The following is a 25642-nucleotide window of genomic DNA, read 5'->3' on the forward strand; positions in this document are numbered from 1 at the left end:
GCGTCTGCGTACGTCTGTCCATGCACGTCTGGGTATGTCTGTCTGTGCGCGTGTCTGTGTGCGTCTGTCTGTCTATGTGTCTGTGTGCGTCTGTCTGTCTATGTGTGTGTGTGTGTGTGTGTGTCTCTGTGCATGCATGCACGTGGGTGTGTATTTCATCAAAATTAAGTAGACCATAAATCTCATTGAGATGTAGACTCTTTTGTCTAGGTCATTAATTCCCAGACACTGATGCAGTGACTTTAGACTTTAGAGATACAAAGTGGAAATAGGCCCTTCAGCCCACCTGGTCTGTGCCGACCAGTGATCATTCCGCACACTAGCACTATCCTTCACACTCGGCACAGTTTATCGAAGCCAATTAACCTACGAGCCTGCACGTCTTTGGGGTGTGGGAGGAAACCGGGGCACCCGGAGAAAACCCACGTGGTCACAGGGAGAACGTACAAACTCCACACAGACCGTACTCTGCCACTCTGTAGGGTGGCGTGACCATCGTGCCAGGGGTGTGATGTTCATCGTGGTCCTTTCTACTCCTTGCATCTTCCAGGGAACGAGAGAAGAGGATGACGTTGTGAGTGACGATCTCGTGGCTCAGGATGCAAAGGTAGGTCCACATCTGAAGAGGGGTCCCGACCCGAAACGTCACCGATCCGGGTCCTCCAGAGACGCTGCCTGACCTGCTGAGTTACTCCAGCTCTTTGTGCCTTATCTTGTATACCAGCATCTGTAGTTCCTTGTGTCTCTATATCCAGAGTACATTAGCTCTCATTCGTGTCACTAAATCATGTCACTAAAACTCTATTGCAGCGTTTCTCAACCTTTATACCCTTGTGGAACCCTTGAAATAATTGTCACCTCAGGGAACCCCTACATAAAAATTATTATATATCTTTATTAATCTGTTTCTTTCTCTTTCGTAAACTTAAAGTTCATAAGGCAAACATAATATATATTTTTTGATAACTGGTTTAAGCAAAAAAAACGTACATTTTTCTCACGTTTATTGACAATGCAAAAAAAAAAACCTGAAATCAAACTGCTTGTTCAAAACTGAAGCAAATAAAGGCAAACAGAAGAACTAACCTTGGAGGAGAGAGAGAGAGAGAAAAACAACACATAAACTTTTCATAAACTAAAGGGCCTGTCCCACGGGCATGCGACCTGCATGCGGCAAGCGCGACCCAAAGGGCCGGTCCCACCAGCATGCCCCTGCATGCGGCAAGCGCGACCTAACGTGGTAGCTTGAGCCGTACGGCCTCGCAGGGCCGCTCCCACTTCGATCGCCGGAGCTGTATGGAGTTGTGCGGAGCTGGTCCCGACATCGCGCGGGTCTCCGAAAAACTGACCGTGTTTAAACATTTCGCGCGGCAACGGCCAGCCGGCCCGCAGCCGCCTCGCCGCCGTGTGACTCACTCGACCTCCGCGCGGCTCCCGCTTCTGGTTTGGTCGCGCTTGCCACATGCCGTAGGGCTCAAGCGACCACGTTAGGTCGCGCTTGCCGCATGCAGGTGCATGCTGGTGGGACCGGCCCTTTAGATCGCGCTTGCCGCATGCAGGTCGCATGCTCGTGGGACAGGCCCTTAACAAAAACATACATAAATAAACTTTTCATAAACTAACAAAAATAAACATAAACGTACTTAAATTTTTGAAATTCATATAACATCCCCAAATGATGGGTAAAATTTATTAAATAACGTGGGTGAATGAGGGAGTGTACCTGCACGCCAGGAAGCACAGACAGGACTGATGGAGACCGTGCATGCGTCTGTACTCGAGTGGGTCACTTGATGATACACAAATCCGTCACGTACAGCTCCTGTCCACTGACCACTAAAGGCCGTTTCACACTGGCGCCATTTAGATGTCGCTAAATATGACATCGCTAAATATGCTAAATAGACCTAGCTAAATATGTCGTATGTGTATAATAAAATTACGAATATGAAATTAAACACTCAAAAATGCCTTTACATATGCAGAACCCCGGTTGAGAAACACTGCTCTATAGACTCCTTAGTTCCTGCGTGTTCGAGTTGTCGGGCCAGGGTATTGCAGTAGGCAGAACGTTGTTCATAAGTTATAAGAGCAGAATTAGGCCATTCGGCCCAACAAGTCTATTCCATCATGGCTGCTCTATCTTTCCCGCCCAACCCCATTCCCTGCCTTCTCCCCATAACCCCTGACACCCATGCTAATCAAGAATTTATCTTCCTCTGCCTTAGAAATACCCAATGGCTTGGCCTCCACAACCTTCTGTGGCAATGAATTCCACAGATTCACCACCCTCTGACCAAAGACTGTGGGGCAGGCTGGGCTATGATCACTCTGATGGGTGGGTATGGGTTTGATGGGGCGAATGGCCGTGCATTGCTAATGACTGTGTTTGACTGTGCAGGAGCTGTACGAAGCAGGAGAGCTTCAGTGGGGCACTGAGGAGAGCGCGTTCATCTCTATCTTGGGCAATCGGAGCCACTGTCACCTCCAGCTGGGTATGTGTCTGTCATAGAAACATAGAAACATAGAAATTAGGTGCAGGAGTAGGCCATTCGGTCCTTCGAGCCTGCACCGCCATTCAATATGATCATGGCTGATCATCTAACTCAGTATCCCGTACCTGCCTTCTCTCCATACCCTTGGATCCCCTTAGCCACAAGGGCCACATCTTAAATATAGCCAATGAACTGGCCTCAACTACCCTCTGCGGCAGAGAGCTCCAGAGATTCACCACTCTCTGTGTGAAAAAAGTTCTTCTCATCTCGGTTTTAAAGGATTTCCCCCTTATCCTTAAGCTGTGACCCCTTGTCCTGGACTTCCCCAACATCGGGAACAATCTTCCTGCATCTAGCCTGTCCAACCCCTTAAGAATTTTGTAAGTTTCTATAAGATCCCCTCTCAATCTCCTAAATTCTAGAGAGTATAAACCAAGTCTATCCAGTCTTTCTTCATAAGACAGTCCTGACATCCCAGGAATCAGTCTGTCACCCTCACCCCCTCCTCAACTGCTTTAGTTCAGCTTAGAGTCACCAGTAACTTGTCCCGGGCCAGTCACATCAAAGCAAAGGGCAAGAAAGCACACCAATGCCTCCCTTTCCTTAGGCCTAGTAAGTGGCAGCACAGTGGTACAGCGGTAGAGTTTCTGCATTACAGTGCCAGAGACCTGGGTTTGATACTGACCACGGGTGCTGTCTGTACACAGTTTCTACGTTCTCCCTATGACCGCGTGGGTTTTCTCCGGGTGCTCTGGTTTTCTCCCACATCCCAAAGACGTGCAGGTTTGTAGGTTAATTGGCTTTGGTTAAATGGCACATTGTCCCTACTGTGTAGATATTGTGAGTATATGGGGTGATCACTGGTCAGCACAGAGTCGGTGGGTTGAAGGGCCTGCTTCCACGCTGTAACTCTAAAGTATTTATGTAAATTACAAAGACTTGAGGGTCTGACACAGGGAGAGGTTGAGCAGACTTGGACTTAATTCCTTGGAGTGCAGGAGGGTGAGGTATGATCTTATAGAGGTGTGTAAAATCATGAGAGGGAATAGATGGGGTAGATGCATAGTATTTTATTCAGATTAGTGCAATCAATAACCAGGGGACATAGTCTGAAGAAGGGTTTCGGCCCGAAACGTTGCCTATTTCCTTCGCTCCATAGATGCTGCTGCACCCGCTGAGTTTCTCCAGCATTTTTGTGTAACCAGGGGACATAGGTTTAAGGTGAGAGGGGAAAGATTTAATAGGGACCTGAGGGGCAACTTTTTCATACGGAGGGTGGTGGGTGTACGGAACGAGCTGCCACAGGAGGTAGTTGATGCAGCTATACCAGCATTTAAAAGATATTTGGACAGGTACATGGATAGGACAAGTTTAGAGGGATGTGGTCCAAACATGGGCAGGTGGGACTAGTGTAGGTAGAACAGGTTGGTTCTATGATTAAATGAGACAACGGAGATGGGACATCTTGGTGGGCATGGATGAGTTGGGCCGAAGGGCCTGTTTCCGTGCTGTATGACTCCATAACAATGGTACGGTTAGGTTACTGGTCCCCTAATGTATTGGAGCAACCAGTAAACAGGTGAGGATGTGATGTGCTCCCCCTGCCCGCAGCTCACCTTCTCCCCGTTCTTCCCAGTCTTCGAGGAGTATCGGAATATTTCCGGGAGCGAGATTGAAGAGAGCCTGAGAGACGAGCTGTCGGGAGACTTTCAGAAGCTAATGCTGGCAGTGGGTAAGGTTTGGCGGATCACTGAGGGGGGGGGGGGGGGGGGGGGAATCTACGTTCAAGCTCTTCAATACAGTGCGGCACAGTGGCGCAGCGGGTAGAGCTGCTGCCTCGCAACACCTGAGATCCGGGTTCAATCCTGACCTCGGGTGCTGTCTGTACGAAATTTGCACATTCCGAACCGAAACATCACCTCTTCTCCAGCGATACCGCCCAACCCACTGAGTTACTCCGCCATTTTTGGGTCTATCTCACTGTGACCACGTGGGTTTTCTCCGGGTGCTCCGGTTTCCATCTACAACCCAAAGACATGCAGGTTAATTGGCTTTGATAAATTGGCCCTCGTGTGTAGGACAGAACTAGTGTACGGGGTGATCGCTGGTCGGCATGGACTCAGTGGGCCTGTTTCCACACTGTATCTCTAAAATCTAAAGTAAAGTCTAAAAAATACCAAGAGCTTGGAATAATGTGTTATCGCTGTACAAGATGTTGGCGAGGCCACATTTGGTGTATTGTGTTCAGTTTTGGTCACCCGGCTGCAGGAAAGATGCCCTCAAGCTGGTACGGGTGCAGAGAAGATTCATGAGGCTGTTGCCAGGACTCGAGGCCCTGAGCTACAGGGAGAAGTCGGCAAGCTCGGACTTTATTCCTTGGAGCGCAGGATGGACGGGGGGGAGGGGGGTGTGATCTTATAGAAGTGTACAAAATCATGAGAGGAATAGAAAGAGTGAATGCCAAAGTCAAATTCAAATTTATTCGTCACATGCACCCGAAAGTGCAGTGATATGAATTTGCCAGCAGCGATACACTTTAAAAAAATAACACACAATACACAATAGAATTTAACACAAACATCCACCACAGCATTGATCAAACGCAGTCAGGTGGGACTGGTGTCGACGGAGCATGTTGGTCGGCGTGGGCAACTTGAGCCGAAGGGCCTGTTTCTGTGCTGTGCTGTGTGACTCTGTGACTCTGACTCTATGATCACATGGACACTGCACTAACATCACGGGCTGTGGAATTATCAGACGCCGGTGAAGCAGCTGACAAAAATGTGAGAGTCACGTGACTCATTAACCAAATCAGTCCCATGATCTTTCTCGTAAACTTCCTCTTAAGATCATAAGTGATAGGAGTAGAAATAGGCCATTCGGCCCATCAAGTCTACTCTGCCATTCAATCATGGCTGATCTATCTCTTCCTCCTAACCCTATTCTCTTGCCTTCTCCCCATAATTTACACTCGTACTAACCCGTACTCTTAACCTTACTTTTTTTCTTGTGTCCCACAGTCAGATGTGCCAGGAACATTCCGGAATACTTGGCTTCTCGACTCTTCAAGGCAATGAAGGTAATGGGATTTTAATTTCAAAGAAGCTTCACTCAGCAAGTCAAGGAGCCATATGGCACAGCAGTACAGCACAGTGGCACAGCAGTAGAGTTACTGCCTTACAGACACCCGGGATTCATCCTGACCTCGGCTACTGTCTGTACGTTCTCCCTGTGACTGCGTGGGTTTCTTCCAGGTGCTCCGGTTTCCTCCCACATCCCAAAGACCTGTCCCTGTGTGTTAATTGGCCCTCTATAAATTGCCCCTAGTGTGGAGGGAGTGGATGAGAAAGTGGGCTAACATAGAACTAGTGTGAACGGGTGATCGATGGTCAGCATGGACTCGGTGGGCCAAAGGGCCTGTTTCCGTGCTGTATCTCTAAATCAAACTAATTCCTCAGAGGAAGTTGTAAGGAAGAGTGGTGGATCTCTGGAACTCTCTGCCACAGAAGGTAGTTGAGGCCAGTTCATTGGCTATATTTAAGAGGGAGTTAGATGTGGCCCTTGCGGCTAAAGGGATCAGGGGGTATGGAGAGAAGGCAGGTACAGGATACTGAGTTGGATGATCAGCCATGATCATATTGAATGGCTCGAAGGGCCGAATGGCCTACTCCTGCACTTATTTTCGATGTTTCTATGAAGAAGAACAGGCACTTTGGCCCAGCATTCCCAAACTGGTCATTAGGTTTCCCCATCCCAGGTGGTTCAGGGTGTTGGCTGGACACTGACCCCTCTCCCTCCACCAGCCCCTCAGGCATTCAGTGCAGATTCCAACCCCCTCTGGATGAGAAATGTTTTCCTTGTACCACCTCTAAATCTTTGACTTCTACTTTGGGCTGAGCCCTTTAGTTTTAGATATCTCCCCTCAGCTTTCTCCTCTCATTCCCCTCCTCTCCCTCTCTCCTCTCTACCTCTCTCTTTACCCCTTTCCCATCCTCTTCTCTCCCATTCTCATGAACTATCTCCCATTCCCTCTCCTCCCTCCCCCTCCCCCTCCACCTCCCCCCCTCCTTCTCACACTCTCTCCCCCTCCACCTCCCCCCCTCCTTCTCTCACTCTCTCCCTCTCTCTCCCCAATTCCCATCCAATCCCTTTCCTCACCCCCGTGCAGGGTGTGGGCACCCGGGACAACACTCTGATCCGGATCATGGTGTCCCGCTCCGAGGTGGACATGCTGGACATCCGTGAGGAGTTCCGTAAGAAGTACGAGAAGTCCCTGCACAGTATGATCCGGGTAAGTGTCCAGCTACTGGGGATGGGGTCTGCTATAGTCAGTGCCCCGCACTAGGCCTTGTGGGGACGCGGGGGAAAGGGGGGAGTCTGGGGGCTTCCGCCGTGTGTCTGAGTCCGAGGGCAAGGGCAGAGAGAGACTCCCAACCCATGGAGAACACAGCCTCGATGAGCTCAAGGCCCTGTGTCCATGCTGTGTCTCCAAAACTAAACTGAACATAGAACAGCACAGGAACAGGCCCTTCGGCCCACAACGTTCCTGCTGTCAACAATGCCAAGTTAAACTGAGTTCCTCTGCCTGCAATTAACCAATAGGAACAAGCCTTTCAGCCCACAATGCCTGTGCCAAACATGATGCCAAGATCATAGAACAGTCCTGGTCTGAAGAAGGGTCGCAAAACACCACCTATACTGTTGTACAGAGATGCTGTCTGACCCGCTGGGTTACTCCAACACTTTGTGTCTAACTTTGGTATCAATCAGCATCTGCAAACAAAGACACAAAGTGTAGGAGCGTGTGTACGGGGATCGCTGGTCGTCCTGGACTCGGCTGGTGGGCTGAAACACCTGTTTCCACACTGTATCTCTAAAATCTAAAGGTGGTTGGTTTAACTTAGCATCTAGGTCACCATGTTTGGCAGTGACATTGTGGGCATGAGGGCCTTCTCCTGTGGATTAATTACAAGCAGAGAAGATCAGTTTAACGGCATTGTGTACAGCATGGACATTGTGGGCCGAAGGGCCAGTTGTGGTGCTGCGGGGAGGAGGATGGGGAGGGGATGAGTGGCGGCCGAGGGTGGGAGGGGAGGTGTGCTGCTGCCTCTGTGATTCTCACCGGTCTCTTATCGTTCCAGAGTGACACGTCCGGCGTCTACAAGCGAGCGCTGCTCCGACTGTGCGGCGGAGACGATGAGTGAGTCTCCTCTCCCCTTCCCCACCCCCCCTTTCCCCACCCACACCCCTGTCATCTACACCCTCCCCACCCATACCCTTCCCCGCTTCCTCCTCTACCCCCCTCCTCCCACACCCCCACACCCCCCTCCCCCCCCGCCCTCCTCCCATACCCCCCTCCCCCCCCATCCCCCCACCCCCCCCCCGCTTCCTCCTCCCCTGCCCCCCCCTCCTCCCATCCCACCCCCCAACTAATGCGTCCCTTCCCCGTTTGGTTTGGGATTCAGCCCCCCTCGTCCGGGCCTCTCACCTTGTCCTCTTTGCTTGACGTTGCAGCGTTGCGGGTGAATTTTTCCCTGAAGCCGCTCAGGTTGCCTATCAGATCTGGGAGCTCAGTGCCACCGCCAGGGTTGAGGTTTGGTTCACACCCCACCCCTGCCCCTGCCCCAGCTTCCCTCCCTGCCGGCTGCTCACCTATGCTTGTCTTTGACCCACTCTACAAAGCACTCAATACTGACAAAGAGATGGCAACACTCAGGTGGAGGCCTTTGATCCAGCTGCAAGCTGGAGGTAATCGGGAAAGAAGGTTGGGTGGATTGACTGGTGGGTGGATGGAGTGAAGGTTGTGCAGGAAGGGATTGGAGAGGCTGGGTGAATACTGAAGATAGTGACTCAGCGGGTCGGGCAGCATCTCTGGAGAAAGAGAGAGAGAGGGGGGTATGGAATTAACACAGGCAAGTGGGATTCATGTAGATGGGTGAAATGGCCAACGTGGATATGGTGGGCACAAGGACCTGTTTCTATGTGTAGGAAGGAACTGCAGATGCTGGTTTACACCGAAGATAGACGCAAAAAGCTGGAGTAACACAGCAGGTCAGGCAGCATCTCTGGAGAAAAGTAATAGGCGATGTTTCGGGTCAAGAGACGTTTTGGGTTGAGTCTGATGGGTCTCGACCCAAAATGTCACCTAGTCCTTTTCTCCAGAGATGCTGCCTGACTCGCTGAGGTACTCCAGCTTTTTGTGTCTATCTAAGGATAAAGGGATAGTGTCGTTGTTTGGATTAGGTTGTTGACCCGGATGACGGAGTCACGGTATAATATCGCTGACACTTGTGGAGTTGCTGTCTCTTTGGGTGAGGGATCTGGTTTGTGTTCCCCTGTGCCACTAACCCTGCTCTCTGACTGTCTCCGTGGGTCACTCTGGGTGCACTGGACACCGAGACCACCCTGCAACCCAGCCGCTGCTCCCTCCGCACTAACGCTGTCTCCACCCGCAAGCTTCCTCTCCACCCGCTGGCTGTGTGTTGTGTCTACACACGCTCATTGGCGTCAAAAGAGATTCCTGTTTCCGCCTCTCACCCCCAACAATTCGCTCCAGAATTCGGTCTTTCCAAAAGTTGGTCTTTACGTAAATTAACACACGTGTCTTGCCTGTATCTTGGGTCCGTGTACGGGTACTAGTGGTAGTATTAGTACTAGTGCTAATATTGGTAATATTGGTACTAGTGCTAATATTAGTACTAGTAGTAGTACTGTTGTTCGTAATCGTACTGATAGTATTAGTGCTTGTGCTAATTTTCGAACTAGCACTGTTTCTAGTGCTCGCACTGGTATTTGTGGAAATGCCCAAACTGTCATAAGTTCATTAGCCATAGGAGCAGAATTAGGCCATTCGGCCCATCAAGTCTACTTCCCCATTTAATCACATCTGATCTATCTTTCTCTCTCAACCCCATACCCCCGCCTTCTCCCCATAACCCCTGGCACCCTTACTAATCAAGAAAGAGGTCTCAGAGAGTCACACAGCATGGAAACAGGTCCTTCGGCCCAACTTGCCCATAGCGACCAACGCCCTATCTACACTAGTCCCACCTGCTTGTGTTTTGCCTACATCCCTCTGAACCTTTTCTATCCATGTACCTGCCCCAATGTCTTTGAAACGTTGTGATGGTTCCTGCGTTAACTACCTCCTCTGGCAGCCCGTTCCATACACACTGTTACACACCAGGACCCTAGTGCCCCATGGGTTATTGTTAAACAAGAGGGATTCACAAGGTGCACATATCACATATCTAACACCCCTCCTGTGCCCAGCGATATTGCCCAGGGATCCATCCACGGGTAGGCCGATGCGTTCTCTGCATGCACAGGGGCTGAGGGTCTTCTGCACTTCTCTCTTCCTAAGCTCACCCCCCCTCTTCTTTCCTCCTCTGTCCCTCCACAACTATCCCTTCACCTCAGTTCTCTCTCTCCACCCCTCTCCCCACTCTCTCGCTTTCATTCACTCTCATCCTTCTCTCTCTCTTTCTCGTTCTCTTGCTCCCTCTCTTTCTCTCTAACCTACCTCTCTTTGTGTCACTGTGCCACAGCTCAGAGGGACGGTGAGACCAGCCGCGGACTTCAACGTAGAGGCCGACACAAAGGCTCTTCGCAAAGCGATGAAAGGACTAGGTCAGAGCTGGATAAGCTTCTGGAACATTCTGTAGAGACGTTTGGCCCAGCTTGCCCACGCCGACCTACATGCCCCATCTACATTAGTCCCACCTACCCACGTTTGGCCCATATCCCTCTAAACCTGTCCTATCCATGTTACTGTCCAAATGTCTGATAAATGTTGTTATAGTAACTACCTACTCTGGCAACCTCTTCAATATACCCACCATCATTTGTGTAATAAAAGTTGCCCCTCAAGTCCCTTTAAATCTTTCCCCTCTCTACTTAACCCTATGACCTCTGGTTCTCGCTTCCCCAACTCTGAGTAAAAGACATTTATCCTAGCCCTCCCGATCATACAAACCTCTGTAAGATCACCCTCATCCTCCTGTGCTCCAAGGAATAAAGTCCCAGCCTGCCCAACCGCTCCCTATAGCTCGGGCTAATGTTACGTTGCGATAGTACCTGGCTCAACTGCCCCCTCCGGCAGCTCGTTCCATACGCCCACCACCTTCCGTGTAAACTGTGTACTACGATCAATCTGAAGAAGGGTCCCGACATGAAACGTTGCTTATCCATGTTCTCCAGAGATGCTGCCTGACCGACTGAGTTACTCCAGTGCTTTGCGTTTTGCTCCAGACTCCAGCGTCTGCAGTTCCTTTGTGTCTCCTGATCACCCCAACATATTTGGCCATGTTGTGTGTCCCGACCCGAAACGTCACCTGTACAAGTTCTCCAGAGATGCTGTCTGACCTGCTGAGCTACTCCAGCATTTTGTGTCTTTTGCTCATTACAATCCCTTGACTGATGAAGGACCAAAAGCCTCCTTCAACGCCCTGTCTAGCTGTGACCGCCTCTCACCACCCTGTCTAGCCGTAACCACCTCTCACCACCGTCTAGCCGTGACCTCCACCTTCACCACCCTGTCTAGCCGTGACCGCCTCTCACCACCCTGTCTAGCCATGACTGCCACCTTCACCACCCTGTCTAGCCGTGACCGCGTCTCTCTGGGGAACTGGGATGAAGATTAACGTGGCCTCTTTGCTCACTTGCCCCAGGTACCGATGAGGAGACCCTCATCAATATCATTCCATACCGGAGCAACGCACAGAGGCAGCAGCTGAGGAAGCAGTTCAAATCCCAGCTGGGACGGGTAGGTACGGTGGTGCAGCAGGTAGTGCTGCTGCCCCACAGCGCCAGAGACTCGGGTTCCATCGCTCCGGGTTCTTCCCACACCCCAAAGACGTGCGGGTTTGTAGGTGAATTGGCTTGTGTAAATTGTCCCTGGTGTGTCGGATAGAACTAGTGTCAAGGGGTGATCGCTGGTCGGCGCTGGAGTGAATCAGCGGGTCAGGCAGCATCTTGGGAGAACGTGGATAGGCAACTTTTCGGGTTGCGACCCTTCTTCAAACCTAAATATCACCTATCCATGTTCTGCAGAGATGCTGCCTGACCTGCTGGATTACTACAGCCCTCTGTATCCTTTTTTGCCTTAACCAGCGTCCGCCATTTGTTTCTGCTTCTTTGTTTTCTACCTTTAGACTGGAAACAGGCCCTTCGGCCCCCCGGGTCCATGCTGGCCATCGATCGCCCGTTCACACTAGTTCTATGTTATCCCACTTTTTCATCCACTCCCTACACACTTGGGGCAATGTACAAATGTACAGATGGACAATTAACCTACAAACCTGCACGGGTCTTTTCTGGGAGAGCACAGACCTACGGGGCACAGAACTAAAGGGCACAGCCTCAGAACAGGGGAGAAGAGGGAGTGACCGGGGTGAGACTGGTCCTTGATTATGCTGGTGGCCTTGCTGAGGCAGCGTGAAGTATAGATGGAGTCAATGGAAGTGAGGTTGGTTTGTGTGATGGGCAGGGCTGTGTCTCTATTTGAGTCTGTGCGCCTCTGGTCCTGTGCCCTCTGGTCCTGTGCCCTCTGGTCCTGTGCCCTCTAGTCCTGCGCCCTCTAGTCCTGCGCCCTCTAGTCCTGCGCCCTCTAGTCCTGCGCCCGCTTGTGTGCCCTCTAGTCCTGTGCCCTCTAGTCCTGTGCCCTCTAGCTTTGAGGCCCTCTACCCTCTGGTATTGATGCCGCTCCCTCTGGTCCCGCACTCTGTCCTGTCCACCCTCTCACTGCCGTGCTCCACCTCCCACAGGATCTGATGGCGGATTTGAAGTCGGAGGTGGGAGGGAATCTCCAGCGTGTACTATTGGGTCTGATGATGACCCCCGCCCATTACGATGCCAAGCAGCTCCAAAAAGCCATGAAGGTGAGTGGACATGACCATCGAACCTAGAACAGTACAGCACAGGCCCTTCAGCCCACAATATCTGTGCCCAACATGATGCCAAGGTCAACGCAGGGTAAAAACAAGGAACTGCAGATGCTGCATCATCGGCCCTTCATCAGTCAGAGGATTGAGTAATGAGCAAAAGACACAAAGTGCTGGAGTATCTCAGCGTGTCAGGCAGCATCTCTGGAGAGAAAGGATGGGTGATGTTTCGGATCGGGACCCTTCTACAAACTGAACATCATCCATATCCCTCCATTCCCCACATATCCATGTGTCTATCTAAAAGCCATTTCAACACCACTATCATATCTGCCTCCACCACCACCCCTGGCAGTGTGATGCAGGCACTCATCACCATGTGCCCCGCACATTACCTTTAAACTAAAGCTGTGCTCTCCAGTATTTGACATTTCCATCCTGGGAAAAAGGTTCTGACTGTCTACCCTATCTATGCCTCGCATAATTTGATGTACTTCTATCTGGTCTCCACTCAACCACTGGCGTCCCAGAGTAAACAATCCAGGTCTGTCCAACCTCTCCCTGTAGCTGATGCCCAGTAATCCAGGTAGCATTCTGGTAGTCTGAAGAAGAGCCCTAACAAAGGTCACCTATCCATGTTCTCCAGAGATGCTGCCTGACCTGCTGGGTTGTTCTAGCATTTTGTGTCTGTCATCGTGGTAAACCCTCTCCAAAGCCTCCACATCCTTCCTGTAATGGGGCGACTAGAACTGCACGCAACACTCCACGTTTTAGACTCTTGACATTGGTTCTAGGCCAGAGAGTTTGCATTATTACGCCACAATGGTATGGAACAGCACGAGGCTTGGAGGGCCAAATAGCCTCCCATCGATCACCCTGTGTTCTTGTCTCGTACAGGGTGCTGGCACTGATGAGAGGGTGTTGATTGAAATTCTCACCACAAGGACAAACCAGGAGATAAAGGACATCAAGGAGGCATACCAAGAGGGTGAGTGGTCACTGCGGCCCTGGGTCAACCTACCCCTGTAAGGCAGCAGCACAGTGGCGCAGCGGTAGAGCTGCCGACTCACAACCCCAGCGACCCGGGTTTGATCCTGACTACGGATGCTGGCTGTACGGAGTTTGCACGTTCTCCCTGTGACCCCATAGTTTTCTCCGAATGCTCCAGTTTCCTCCTACATTTGTAAGATGTTCGGCTTTGAAATTGTTCCTATTGTGTAGGATGGAACTAGCGTACGGGGTGATCACTGGTTGGCGCAGACCCTATGGGCTGAAGGGCCTGTTTCCACACTGTATCTCTAAAGTCCGAAGTCTAAAGAGATACAGTGTGCAAACAGGCCCTTCAGCCCACCGAGTCCACGCCGACCATCGATCACCTGTTCACACTAGTTCTGGTGACCTAGAGTTGTAGGCTAATTGGCTTCTGTAAATTGTACTGAGTGTGTAGGATAGTGCGTGTGAAAGAGATGATCACTGGTCTGTGGGGACTCGGTGGGCCAAAGGACCTGTTTCCGTGCTGTATCTCTAAAATCGGTGGCTGGCGAGAGAGTCTATTGTTGATGTCTCACTAACATCTCTGTTTTCTTTCTGCAGTTTATCACACGAGCTTAGAGGATGACTTGGGTTCTGATACGTCTGGTCACTTCAAGAGGCTCCTCATTTGCTTGGTTCAGGTATGGGAAGAGTGAAGATTGCACCATGGGCCTCTGAGTCCAAGACTAGCTCAGGTGCTCCAACCTACCTCCTGCTGCCTGTAGCCCAGTCACAACAGCCCAGTCAACCCATCATCTCTCCCCTGTCGAGTGACAAACCAGTTCACTAAGGTCAACCTTCAAACTTCAATTTAGTTTACATCAGTGATACAGCGTGGAAGGCCCTTCTGCCAACCGAGTCCGTGCCGACCATTGATCACCCCGTACATTAGTGTTATTCTTCACATTACGGACAATTCACAATTTACAGAAGCCAATTAACCTACAAACCTGTACATCCAGTTCACCAGAACTCGTGTGAATGGGTGGTAGGGTTGCCAACTGCCCCGTATTAGCTGGGACATCCCATCCGTTTTTTTTGGCTAAATTGGTTTGTCCTGTACGGGATCGCCCTTGTCCCGTATTTGACTGCTACTGCTCGGGTCGAGGGGACTGTCGGGTCGGAGCGCCGCGTCCGTCCCCGCCTCACCCGTCCCGACGTAGTGCAGCCCATGGAGTGCAGCAGCAGCAGCGCCTCGCCCGTGGCCCCGTCGGTCGGCAGCCCGGCCAGCTGTGCGACCTTCGAACCTTTGCCTAGCGCCGACACCACCACCCCTCCTTCTCATGGCCGATCATCCGTTCATGAGTTGGATGGGGTGCCGGACTCAAAACTCCTCAGCTGGCCCTCCGGCTGGGCTTTGTGTGCAGTCCAGCACCCGGGCCAACTCATCATTCACCCAGCCACGGCCAAGTCGGTCAATGAATTGCCATCGGGAATTTGTCCCGTATTTTGACCTTTTGTCCCTTATTTGGGAGTGAGAAAGTTGGCAAACCTAATGGACGGTCAAAGGTCAGCATGGACTCGGTGGGCCAAAGGGCCTGTTTATGCTCTGTATCTCTAAAGAGATACTGCATGAAAACAGCCCCTTTGGCCCGCCGAATCCACGCTGACCAACGATCACCTCGTAGTCTTTTACCCAGAGTAGGGGAAGCATGAACCAGAGGACATAGGTTGAAGGTGAGGGGGGGAAAGTTTTAATAGCAACCAGAGAGGCAACGTTTTCACACGGAGGGTGGTGGGTGTATGGAACAAGCTGCCAGAGGAGGTAGTTGAGGCAGGTATGATAACACCATTTAAAAGACATTTGGACAGGTACATGGATAGGAAAGGGCCAAATGTGGGAAGGTGGGACTAGTATAGATGGGACGTGTTGGTTGGCGTGGACAAGTTGGGCATAAGGGCCTGTTTCCGTGCTGTATAACTCTATGACATGCATATGGAGGGATATTGATGATGTGCGGGCAGATATGAGTTGGTCTTTGCATCATGTTATCTACCTGTAAGGATAGCACCATTTCTAAATAGTCGAATGATATTTTATATGGAACTGATGTACTACACCGCTGAGAACTATATTCTGCACTCTGAATCTTCTCCTTTGCTCTACCTATAGTACTCGAGTTTGACTTGACTGCATTTGTGTGTGATATTATCTCTTCTATTTGGATAGCACACTAAGCCAAGCTTTTCACTGTACCTTCGTTGCTGGCATTGGAGAGGGTCCAGAGGAGGTTTACAAGTAACATCCCAGGGATGATTGGGTTAACATATGATGAGCATTTGATGGCACTGGGCCTGTAATCGCTGGAGTTTATGAGGGGGGAAATCAATTAATCTTACCGAATAATGAAAGGCCTGGATAGAGTGGATGTGGAGAGGATGTTTCCACTAGTGGGAGAGTCTAGGACCAGAGGGAACAGCCTCAGAATAAAAGGACGTACCTTTAGAAAGTTGTTGAGGAGGAATTTATTTTGCTAGATGGTGGTGAATCCGTGGAATTCATTGCCACAGACGGCTGTGGAGGCCAATTATTAGATATTTTTAAGGCAGAGAATGACAGATTCTTGTTTAGTATGGGTGCCGGGAGTTACTGGGAGAAGGCGGGAGGATGGGGTTGAGAGGGAAAGATAGATCAGCCATGATTAAATGGTGGAGTAGACTTGATGGCTGAATGGCCTAATTCTGCTCCTAGAACTTATGAATTTACAAATGTCCATGCTGAACATGATGCCAACTTAAGCCAATCTCTGCCTGCACGTGATCCATATCCATTCCTCAGATTCAGATTCAGATTCAGATTCAGATTCAATTTTAATTGTCATTGTCAGTGTACAGTACAGAGACAACGAAATGCATTTAGCATCTCCCTTGAAGAGCGACATAGCAAACGATTTGAATTAAAAAAAAAAATAATAATAATAATAAGTGTCCCGGGGGGGGGGGGGGGGGTGATTGGCAGTCACCGAGGTACGTTGTTGAGTAGAGTGACAGCCGCCGGAAAGAAGCTGTTCCTCGACCTGCTGGTTCGGCAACGGAGAGACCTGTAGCGCCTCCCGGATGGTAGGAGGGTAAACAGTCCATGGTTGGGGTGAGAGCAGTCCTTGGCGATGCTGAGCGCCCTCCGCAGACAGCGCTTGCTTTGGACAGACTCAATGGAGGGGAGCGTGGAACCGGTGATGCGTTGGGCAATTTTCACCACCCTCTGCAATGCCTTCCGGTCGGAGACACGGCTTGTGCCATACCATACTGTGATGCAGTTGGTAAGGATGCTCTCGATGGTGCAGCGGTAGAAGTTCACCAGGATCTGAGGAGACAGATGGACCTTCTTCAGTCTCCTCAGGAAGAAGAGACGCTGATGAGCCTTCTTGATCAGAGTAGAGGTATTGTGGGTCCAAGAGAGGTCATCGGAGATGTTGACTCCCAGGAACCTGAAGCTAGAAACACGTTCCACCTCCGTCCCGTTAATGTGGATGGGGGTGTGCGTGCTGCCTCTGGACTTCCTGAAGTCTACAATGAGCTCCTTGGTCTTCTTGGAGTTAAGGGCCAGGTTGTTGTCAGCGCACCATGCTGCTAAGTGCTGGACCTCCTCCCTGTAGGCCAGCTCATCGTTGTTGCTGATGAGGCCAATCACCGTTGTATCATCTGCATACTTGATGATGGTGTTAGTACCATGTACAGGTGTGCAGTCATAGGTGAAGAGGGAGTAGAGGAGGGGGCTCAGCACACAGCCCTGAGGAACGCCGGTGTTCAGGGTGAGGGTTGAAGAGGTGTGCTTGTCTAACCTCACAGACTGGGGTCTGTTGGTTAGAAAGTCCAGTATCCAGTTGCAGAGGGAGGGGTCGATGCCCAGGTTACCTGCTCTGATGACATGTGAACGTGACAATAATAAGCCTCAACTTCAGCCGTTGTGGGCCAAAGGCGATTTCTGTGCTGTCCAGTTCCATGCTGTTACTGTTGCCTTAAGGATGTTCTGATGGTTTGCTTCTCTTTCTTGTCTCTTCATTAGGGCAATCGAGAGGAACAGGACGCAGATCTGGCCCGTGCTATGGAAGACGCAAAGGTACTATCGCAGCTCAGCTGCAGAATTTAATCCAGGACGCCCAACAAATGCAGGAGAGGGGCCCTGATTATTATTATTTTTTTAAATGGCAGATGACAGAAACCTGGGATAAAATGCTGGAAACACCCAGTGGGTCAGGCAGCATCTGTGGAGAACATGGATAGACGACGTTTTGGGTTGTGACCCTTCTTCAGACTGTTTCTGGGCGGGAGGGGAACTGGAAGAAAGAAAAGTGGGTGGCGCAGTGTTGCTGCCTAACAGTGCCAGAGACCCGGGTTTGATCCTGACTGCGGGTGCTGTCTGTACGGAGTTTGCATGTTCTCCCTGTTACCCGTAGGTTTTCTCTGGGTGCTCCGGTTTTATCCCACAGTCTAAAGACGTACAGGGTTTGTAGGTTGATTGGCTTCTATGAATTGTCCCCAGCGTGTGGGATAGAACTAGTGTACGGGATTACTAGTCGGTGGGAACTGTTTCTACACTGTAGCTCTAAAGTAAACTCACCTAAAAACTTAAAGTTAACCTAAAACTAAAACTTAAACTAAAACTTAAAATTAAACATAAAACTAAACATCAAAATGCACAAACTAAACTTAATCTACTTGTAAAATTTAAACTTAAACAAATTTAAACAAACTATAGCTTAAACTAAACTAAACCTAACCAGGACAAATGTGTGCTGGCAACAAATGGCCTTGGAGAGCCTGGGTCTGTACATGTAGATGGTGAGTGAGCTGCCGAGAGCTTCCGGCATTTTCCGTGTGACGTCAGCAGGGGGTGATGTTGGTCTTTGCTGGCAGTGATGTCCGTCTGTGATTCTCTCCCCCATGCTGTCTGCCGTTCACAGTCACTGACGTATTGCTCAGCAACTGGCCGAAGAAGGGTCCCGATCCGAAACGCCACCGATCCATGTTCTCCAGAGATGCTGCCTGCCCCGCTGAGTTACTCCAGCACTTTGTGTCCTTTTTGTGTTGTGTCTGCTTTGGGACATTCTTGTTGGCGCTATAGCAATGCAGGTCTCTCTGTATCCCTCTTGTATGCCAGTTGAATTGTTGCTAATGTGACAGATGTGTCTCTCTCTTTTCTCTTCTCTCTCTAATGCATTCACATCAGCTTATAACAGGTTACTTGGTAAGTAGAGAGGGTGGGTCTTGTGTTAGCGCGAGTGCAAGTTCCATGCAGAGAAGTTGAGGTCAGATCACTCGACTTGCAGAGAGTCATGGACTCATACAGCAAGGCCCGACTTGCCCATGCCGACCAACATGCCCCATCGACACTGGTCCCATCTGCCTGCGTTTGGCCCATATCACTCTAAACCTGCCCTAGCCATCTACCTGTCTATATGTCTTTTAAACATTGTTATAGCACCTGGCTCAACTACGTCCTCTGGCAGCTCGTTCCATACACCCACCAACCTTTGTGTTAATGAATGAAAACATTGATAAATATAAAAATTAATTTACCCCCAGGTTCCTATTGAATCTTTCCCCTCGCACTTTAAACCTGTGTCCTCTGGTGCTTGATTCCCCTACTCTGGGTAACAGACTCTGTGCACTCACCCTATCTATTCCCCTCATGATTTTGTACACCTCTGTGAGATCACCCCTCATCCTCTGCGCTCCAAGGAATAGTTCTAGCCTGTAGCTCAGACCCTCGAGTCCTAGCAACATCCTTGTAAATCTTCTCTGCACCCTTTCCAGCTTGGCAACACCTTTCCAACCACATGGTGCCAAAAACTGAACACACTACTCTAAATGTGGCCTCACCAACGTCTTATACCACTGCAACATGTCCTCTTATCTTCTATACTCAATACTGTGACTGATGAAGGCTTGAGGGAAAGGGAGATGGGGACAGTGTGGGTTTCACCCCCATAGGGGGAGCTCTTGGACCAAATGGTCTCCACATGTTTTGAAGATGATCGCAAGGGAGGGGAGGGGGTGCGATGGGGCGGGAGGTAGTGGTTGGGAAGAGTTTAAAAGGGATGAGGGGGATAGGAAAAGTTGGGACGCGTTGGGAGAAGGTGGGAGATATTCAACGGAGTTGAGAATACTTGGGATAGGGGTTGGGAGGCAGTGGGAGTGCTTGGGGCGGGGTTGGGAAGGGTTAGGTTAGGGCTGGGTAGGTGTTTGGAAAAGTAGGAAGGGGTCGGGGAGAAGTCGGGAGGAGCGGGGAGAGGGCGGGAGGGGGTGACAGGGCACCTTGATCCGATGGGTCTCCCCAAACGTGGCCGTAATCGCACGCTCTTCCGACCACCAGGAATTGTGCACCTCGAGTGATGAGGAATCGTGTTCCATGGAGTCCAAGTTCATCAGCATCCTCTGCACCAGAAGCTACCCGCATCTCAGGAGGGGTGAGTCTCCGCTCGGCTCCTCTCCGCCGTCCGTCCTTCCCCATCCCGTCTCTCCCCTCCTGTCCCCCCCCCCTCCCCCTCCCCCTCCCCCCCGCCTCTCCCTTCCCCCCCTGTCCCCTCTGCCCCGTCTCTCCCCCTACCCCCCGTTTCTCCCCCTCCCCCCCCCGTTACAATTACCTACAAACTCTGTAAAGACAGCACCTGTAGTCAGGATCAAGATCTCTGGAACTCTCTGTCACAGAGGGTAGTTGAGGCCAGTTCATTGGCTATATTTAAAAGGGAGTTAGATGTGGCCCTTGTGGCTAAGGGGATCAGGGGGTATGGAGAGAAGGCAGGTACGGGATACCGAGGTGGATGATCAGCCATGATCATATTGAATGGCGGTGCAGGCGCGAAGGGGCGAATGGCCTACTCCTGCACCTAAGTTCTATGTTTCTATCAAACCAAGGACCCAGGTCTATGACGCTGTGAGGCAGCAGCACTGTCTGTACGGAGTTTGCACGTTCTCACTGTGACCGCGTGGGTTTCCTCCGGGTGCTCCAGTTCCCCCTCACACTCCACAGACGTGCAGGGTTGTAGTTTAATTAACTCACATTGCCCCTAGTGTGTAGGGACATGGATGAGAAAGTGGGATAACATTTGTGTGAAATAGTGATCGATGGTCGGCGTGGACTGGGTGGGCCGAAGGGCCTGTTCACTGCTATAATCTCCAAATTAAAACAAATCCCAGCATATTTCAGATGCCAAATTTGCGTTGAAAGCTCTGTTTAACTCCAGGTTAATCGAGGATTCATGGGATGGATTATCTTTCAGTGTTTCAGGACTACATTAAGCTGACCAACAAGGACATTGAACAAGTTATCAAGAACGAGATGTCAGGAGACCTTCTGTTCGGACTGATTGCCATAGGTGAGTTTTTATTCCAACACCAGCCATCATATGTAGTTTCCTTCTTCTTGTCGAGTCCACACACAAGATTAGAAGTTGTTCAGCCAGAGTTCAGCATCTGCATATAATGGTGTCAGCCTTGCGCTTCTTGGTGGAAACAGGGCCACTATGTGATCATATGTAGTTGAAAGGCAAGATTCTATAACTCCACCTATCACTCACCAGGCTTTGTCCTGCCCCAATTCACTTCCAGCTCTCTCCCCTCCCTACTCCATCAGTCTGAAGAAATGTCACAACCCGAAACGTCGCCTCCCCATGTTCGCCACAGACGCCGCCTGAACCGCTGAGTTACTCCAGCACTTTGTGTCTATCTTTGCCATACCCCAGCATCTGCGGTTCATTGTGCCAGCCAAGCTGATGAAGGGTCTCGACCCGAAACATCGTCCATATCCATTTCCCTCCACAGATGCTGCCTGACCCGCTGAACTCCTCCAGCACTTTGTGTTTTGCTCAAGATTCCAGTCATTTTGGTTTATTGTCACAAGTACCATGGTATGGTCAAAGGCTTTTCTTGTACCCTATGTGTGAATAAATACTTGCCCGGTACATCTCCTTTACATTTTGACCCTCTCACCTGAATGCTATACCCTCAAGTGTTTGATTTTTCCACCCTGGGGTATAAATTTTGACTGGCTATGCCTCTCCTAATTTCTATCTCAACCTCTGGCGTTCCAGAGAAAACAATCCAAATCTGTCCTACCTCTCCCTGTAGCTACTAACCCCTCATCCAGGCAACATCCTGGTAAACCTCTGCACCCTCTCCAAAGTCCCCACACCCTTCCCGTGATGTTTGGTTTGGTTTAGTTTAGTTTGGATTGGGTTAGGGTTAGGGTTAGTTTAATTTATTGTCACGTGTACCGAGGTACCGTGAAAAGCTATGTTGTTACATGCTATCCAGTCAGCGGAAAGACTATACATGATTACAATCAAGCTGTACACAGGGAATAACGTTTGGTGCAAGATGAAGCCCAGTGAGGTCCGATGAAAGATAGCCCGAGGGAGATGGGAGGTCAGGGCCGCTCTCTAGTTGGTGAGAGGATGGTTCAATTGCCTGAGCAATTCAACCGCTGGGAAGAAGCTGTCCTTGAGTTTGGAGGTGTGCGATTTCACACTTCTTTGACCAGGTGCACATAATACCCCAAAGTACAAGGAAGCAGCAACATGACGTCCATACTCTTCCTGTGTGTGATTTGAGGTCAACTGGATTTGCTAACATTTCAGCGATCGGGAATTTTAGATGATGAAGTATGATTGCAAGTTGTGGTGTGTCCCACTGCACTCACTCTCTCTCTCTCTCTCTCTCTCTCTCTCCTAGTGCGTTCTATCAAGAACAAAGCATCTTTCTTTGCAGAACGCTTGTACAAGTCAATGAAGGTAATATGCAATGGGCGGCACAGTAGCGCAGCGGTAGAGTTGCTGCCTTGCTGCGCCAGAGATCCGAGTTCGATCCTGATTACGGGTGCTGTCTGTGCGGAGTTTGCATGTTCTCCCTATGACCGCGTGGGTTTCCTCTGGGTGCTCCGGTTTCCTCCCACATCCTAGAGACACAGCCCTGCGGGTTTGTAGGTTAATTGGCCCTCTGTAAATTGTTGCCTAGAGTGTAGGGAGTGGTTGAGAAGGTGGGATAATCATAATACTTTATTAGCCAAGTATGTTTTGCAACATATACGAGGAATTTCATTTGCCATACAGTCATACCAATAAAAAGCAACAGGACATACAAAATACATTTTAACATAAACATCCACCACAGTGACTCCTCCAAATTCCTCACTGTGATGGAAGGTGAGAAAGGCCTCCAGCTTTCCGTTGACGGGGCGATCTTGGCTCCCTTAGCCGGCAGCATTTGGGCCCTCGCGTCAGGGCGAACTAGTGCTAAGTGGGTGATCGATGGTTGGCGTGGATTTGGTGGGCCGAAGGGCCTGTTTCCATGCTATGCTCCTTATCTAAACTAAACTCTGTAATTGTCCCTAGTGTGTTGGGATTGGACGAGAAAGTGAATTTTTGCTTTTCCGTGCAAGGGTAAAGTTTACCTCTGGGCCGTGGAGTCAGAGAGTCATACAACACGGAAACAGGCCCTTCGGCCCAACTTGCTCTTGCCAACCAAGATGTCCCATCCACACTAGTCCCAGCTGCCTGCATTTCGCCTATATCCCTCTAAACCTGTCCTATCCATATACCTGTCCAATGTATTTTAAACTATGTTATAGGACGTGCCTCAACTACAACCTCTGGCAGCTGGTTCCATCCACCCCCCTCTCTCTGTGTAAAAAAAGTTGCCCCTCAGGTTCCTATTAGATCTTTCTCCTCTCAGCTTAAACCTATGTCCTCTGGTCATTGATTCCCCTACTCTGGGCAACAGACTGTGCGTCTACCCGATCAATTCCTCTCATGACCTTGTACACCTCTTCAAGATCACCCCTCATCCTCCTGTGCTCCGAGAAATAGTCTGAGCCTGCCCAACTTCTCCCTATAGCTCAGATACTCTTGACAAACTTGACAACATGTTTCCCACCACATGGTGACCAAAACCTTTCTTTCACCTGGTGTGTTGTTGTAGGGAGCTGGGACAGATGACCGGACACTGACCAGGATCCTGCTGTCCAGGAGCGAGATAGATCTGATGAATGTCAGGCACGAGTTCAAGGAGATGTACGAGGCCTCTCTCTACTCCTTCATCGAGGTGAGTCATCGACTCGTGGAGTCATTCAGCACGGAAACAGGCCCTTCAGTCCAACATGCCCATGCCGTTCAAGATGCCCCATCTACATGAGTTGCACCTATCCACATATGGCCCATATCCCTCTAACCCTATCCTCTCCATGTACCTGACCGAATGTCTGTTAAATGTTATTATGCAGGTCCACCAGTGATTTTCCGGCACGCTTGGTTCCAGAGCCTTTCTGGATTATCCGTTATGCCAGAACAACAGAGGTCATGGCCTCTGAGAGGAGTCCCAACGGTACCGGAATGGCCGCCAAGGGGGGTCGGGGTACCAGGCCGCAAAGTCGGCCACGGACGTTGACTATGGGGAACGGATCTGCTGGTTCTGGCCGGGCTAGAGTTACAGAGCCCCGTACGCAACGGTCAAATTCAACCCGCCGATCAGCCGCGGAAGTCCCGATGAGGTCGAGATCGGAAAATTCTGGAAAATTTGTGGTGGACCTGCCTCAACTACGTCCTCAAACAGCTTGTTCCATACACTCACCGCCCTCCGTGTGAAAACATTGCCCCTTAGATTCCTATTAAATCTTTTTAACGCGGAGATTGACGGATTCTTGATAGATATAAATTTCTGGGGAGATGGCAGGGAGAATGGGGTTGAAAGGGAAAGATAGATCAGCCATGATTGAATGGTGGAGTAGACTCGATGGGCAGAATGGCCTAATTCTGATCCTATGACATGAACTTCTTCAACAGCCATAGAAGCAGAATTAGGCCACTCGGTCCATCGAGTCTACTCCACCATTTGAGCGCAGGGTCAAAGAGATGAACAACTCTTAGCAAAGAGCCAGCATTGATAAAACGGGCTGAATGGCCTCGCCTAGCTCAGGCTGAGTGTGGATGTGAGTAAAGCCTCCCCCTCTCTGTTCCTTCCCAGAGCGATGCCTCGGATGAATACGGCCGGGTGCTGCTGATCATGTGCGGCGGTGAAGACTAGGAGGGTTGTCCTCCTCACACTGTGGCATCCCCTCCTTGATCACCAGAGAGGTCCCAGAGGTCAAGGGGCTGTTACATTGGAGCAGAGCCAGCTCTCAGCCGGGGAAGAGAGACCATTGCCCATCTCCGTCCCTCCCCACCCCACCCCAGACCAACAATATGGCAGAGACCAAGGCTCCATCGTGGTGGACTCGTTTCCCATGCTCCATGTCCTGGGATCTCAACATCTCCTTAGGAGGTCCATGTCCACCCAGGATCCTGGTGCCCATGGACTTCTCCAGCCCTGGTCCCGGAGCATCACGGCCTTGATGGTTCCACCAGAACCCTGACCTGGTTGGTTGGTGGTCTTCAAATCTTGACCATTGACCAACGCTCCTCAATGGCTGGTTGACCTTCTCCTCCTCCTTGTCCTGTCGTCCAAAGTCCCACCCATGCACGGTCCCATCTCCTCCTACTGGGAGTCCACCAAGACCCAGGTCTCATCCTCTGGTTGGGAATCCCGTGTACCTTCCTCTCCCACTTTCCCAAATACGTGTGGTCCACCCCGTGGTCTTCCAGTCTCTCCCGTCCCAAAACCCCCGCCACGGTAGAGGAGAACAGCGGAGATCTAAGGTCACATGACTGGGGAATGCAACCAACAAGACCACCCCCCAATCCTTCATCTACCATCGATGGACCCTTGGACCTCTCGTTACCTCGACGGACGGAGGTAGACGTTGGAGGTGCCACCTCGGCCCAATGCTCCTCATGCCAGCTGGTCTCTCCACCGCTCTCTCCTGCACGGATCTGCGCTCCCTTCAATGCTCCATTGCCTTCCATTCAGCTTGTCCTATTTTATAAAAAGAAAAGATTCAAATAAACCCCACGAACCACCTTCCTTGTCTCTTCTTTTCTATTTCTTTATATGCCAAGAAATGAATCTGGTCTTTTCTCAAACTTACTGGATAGTGGATAGAGTGAATGTGGAGAGGATGTTTCCACTAGTGGGAGAGTCTAGGACCAGAGGACACGGCCTCGGAATAAAAGGACGTACCTTTAAAAAGGAGATTCTTTAGCCAGAGGATGGTGAATCTGTGGAATTCATTGCCACAGACGGCTGAGGAGGCAAAGTCATTGCGTATTTACAAGGCGAAGGCAGGAGAATGGGGTTGAAAGGGAAAGATAGATCAGTCATGATTGAATGGTGGAGTAGACTCGATGGGCTGAATGGCCTCAT

General features: G+C 50.5%; 1 protein-coding gene across 1 annotated transcript in view; it reads left to right on the plus strand.

Annotated features, from left to right (window-relative positions):
* The window catches only part of anxa6 (annexin A6), a 52238-nt gene extending 26938 nt beyond the window's left edge, over positions 1-25300 (plus strand). The window contains exons 8-25 of the mRNA XM_055642811.1: positions 551-607; positions 2402-2495; positions 4132-4227; positions 5516-5574; positions 6664-6786; positions 7637-7695; positions 8010-8088; positions 10043-10124; positions 11165-11259; positions 12260-12373; positions 13274-13364; positions 13970-14049; positions 17415-17468; positions 19725-19818; positions 20632-20727; positions 22082-22140; positions 23327-23449; positions 24368-25300. Of these exons, the coding sequence (XP_055498786.1) occupies positions 551-607; positions 2402-2495; positions 4132-4227; positions 5516-5574; positions 6664-6786; positions 7637-7695; positions 8010-8088; positions 10043-10124; positions 11165-11259; positions 12260-12373; positions 13274-13364; positions 13970-14049; positions 17415-17468; positions 19725-19818; positions 20632-20727; positions 22082-22140; positions 23327-23449; positions 24368-24427 (1515 nt within the window). The 3' untranslated portion in view covers positions 24428-25300. The remainder of the gene's footprint in view (positions 1-550; positions 608-2401; positions 2496-4131; positions 4228-5515; positions 5575-6663; positions 6787-7636; positions 7696-8009; positions 8089-10042; positions 10125-11164; positions 11260-12259; positions 12374-13273; positions 13365-13969; positions 14050-17414; positions 17469-19724; positions 19819-20631; positions 20728-22081; positions 22141-23326; positions 23450-24367) is intronic.
* The last annotated feature ends 342 nt before the right edge of the window (positions 25301-25642 follow it).

The sequence above is a fragment of the Leucoraja erinacea genome, chromosome 11 (assembly GCF_028641065.1).
Source record: "Leucoraja erinacea ecotype New England chromosome 11, Leri_hhj_1, whole genome shotgun sequence".
NCBI lineage: Eukaryota > Metazoa > Chordata > Chondrichthyes > Rajiformes > Rajidae > Leucoraja > Leucoraja erinaceus.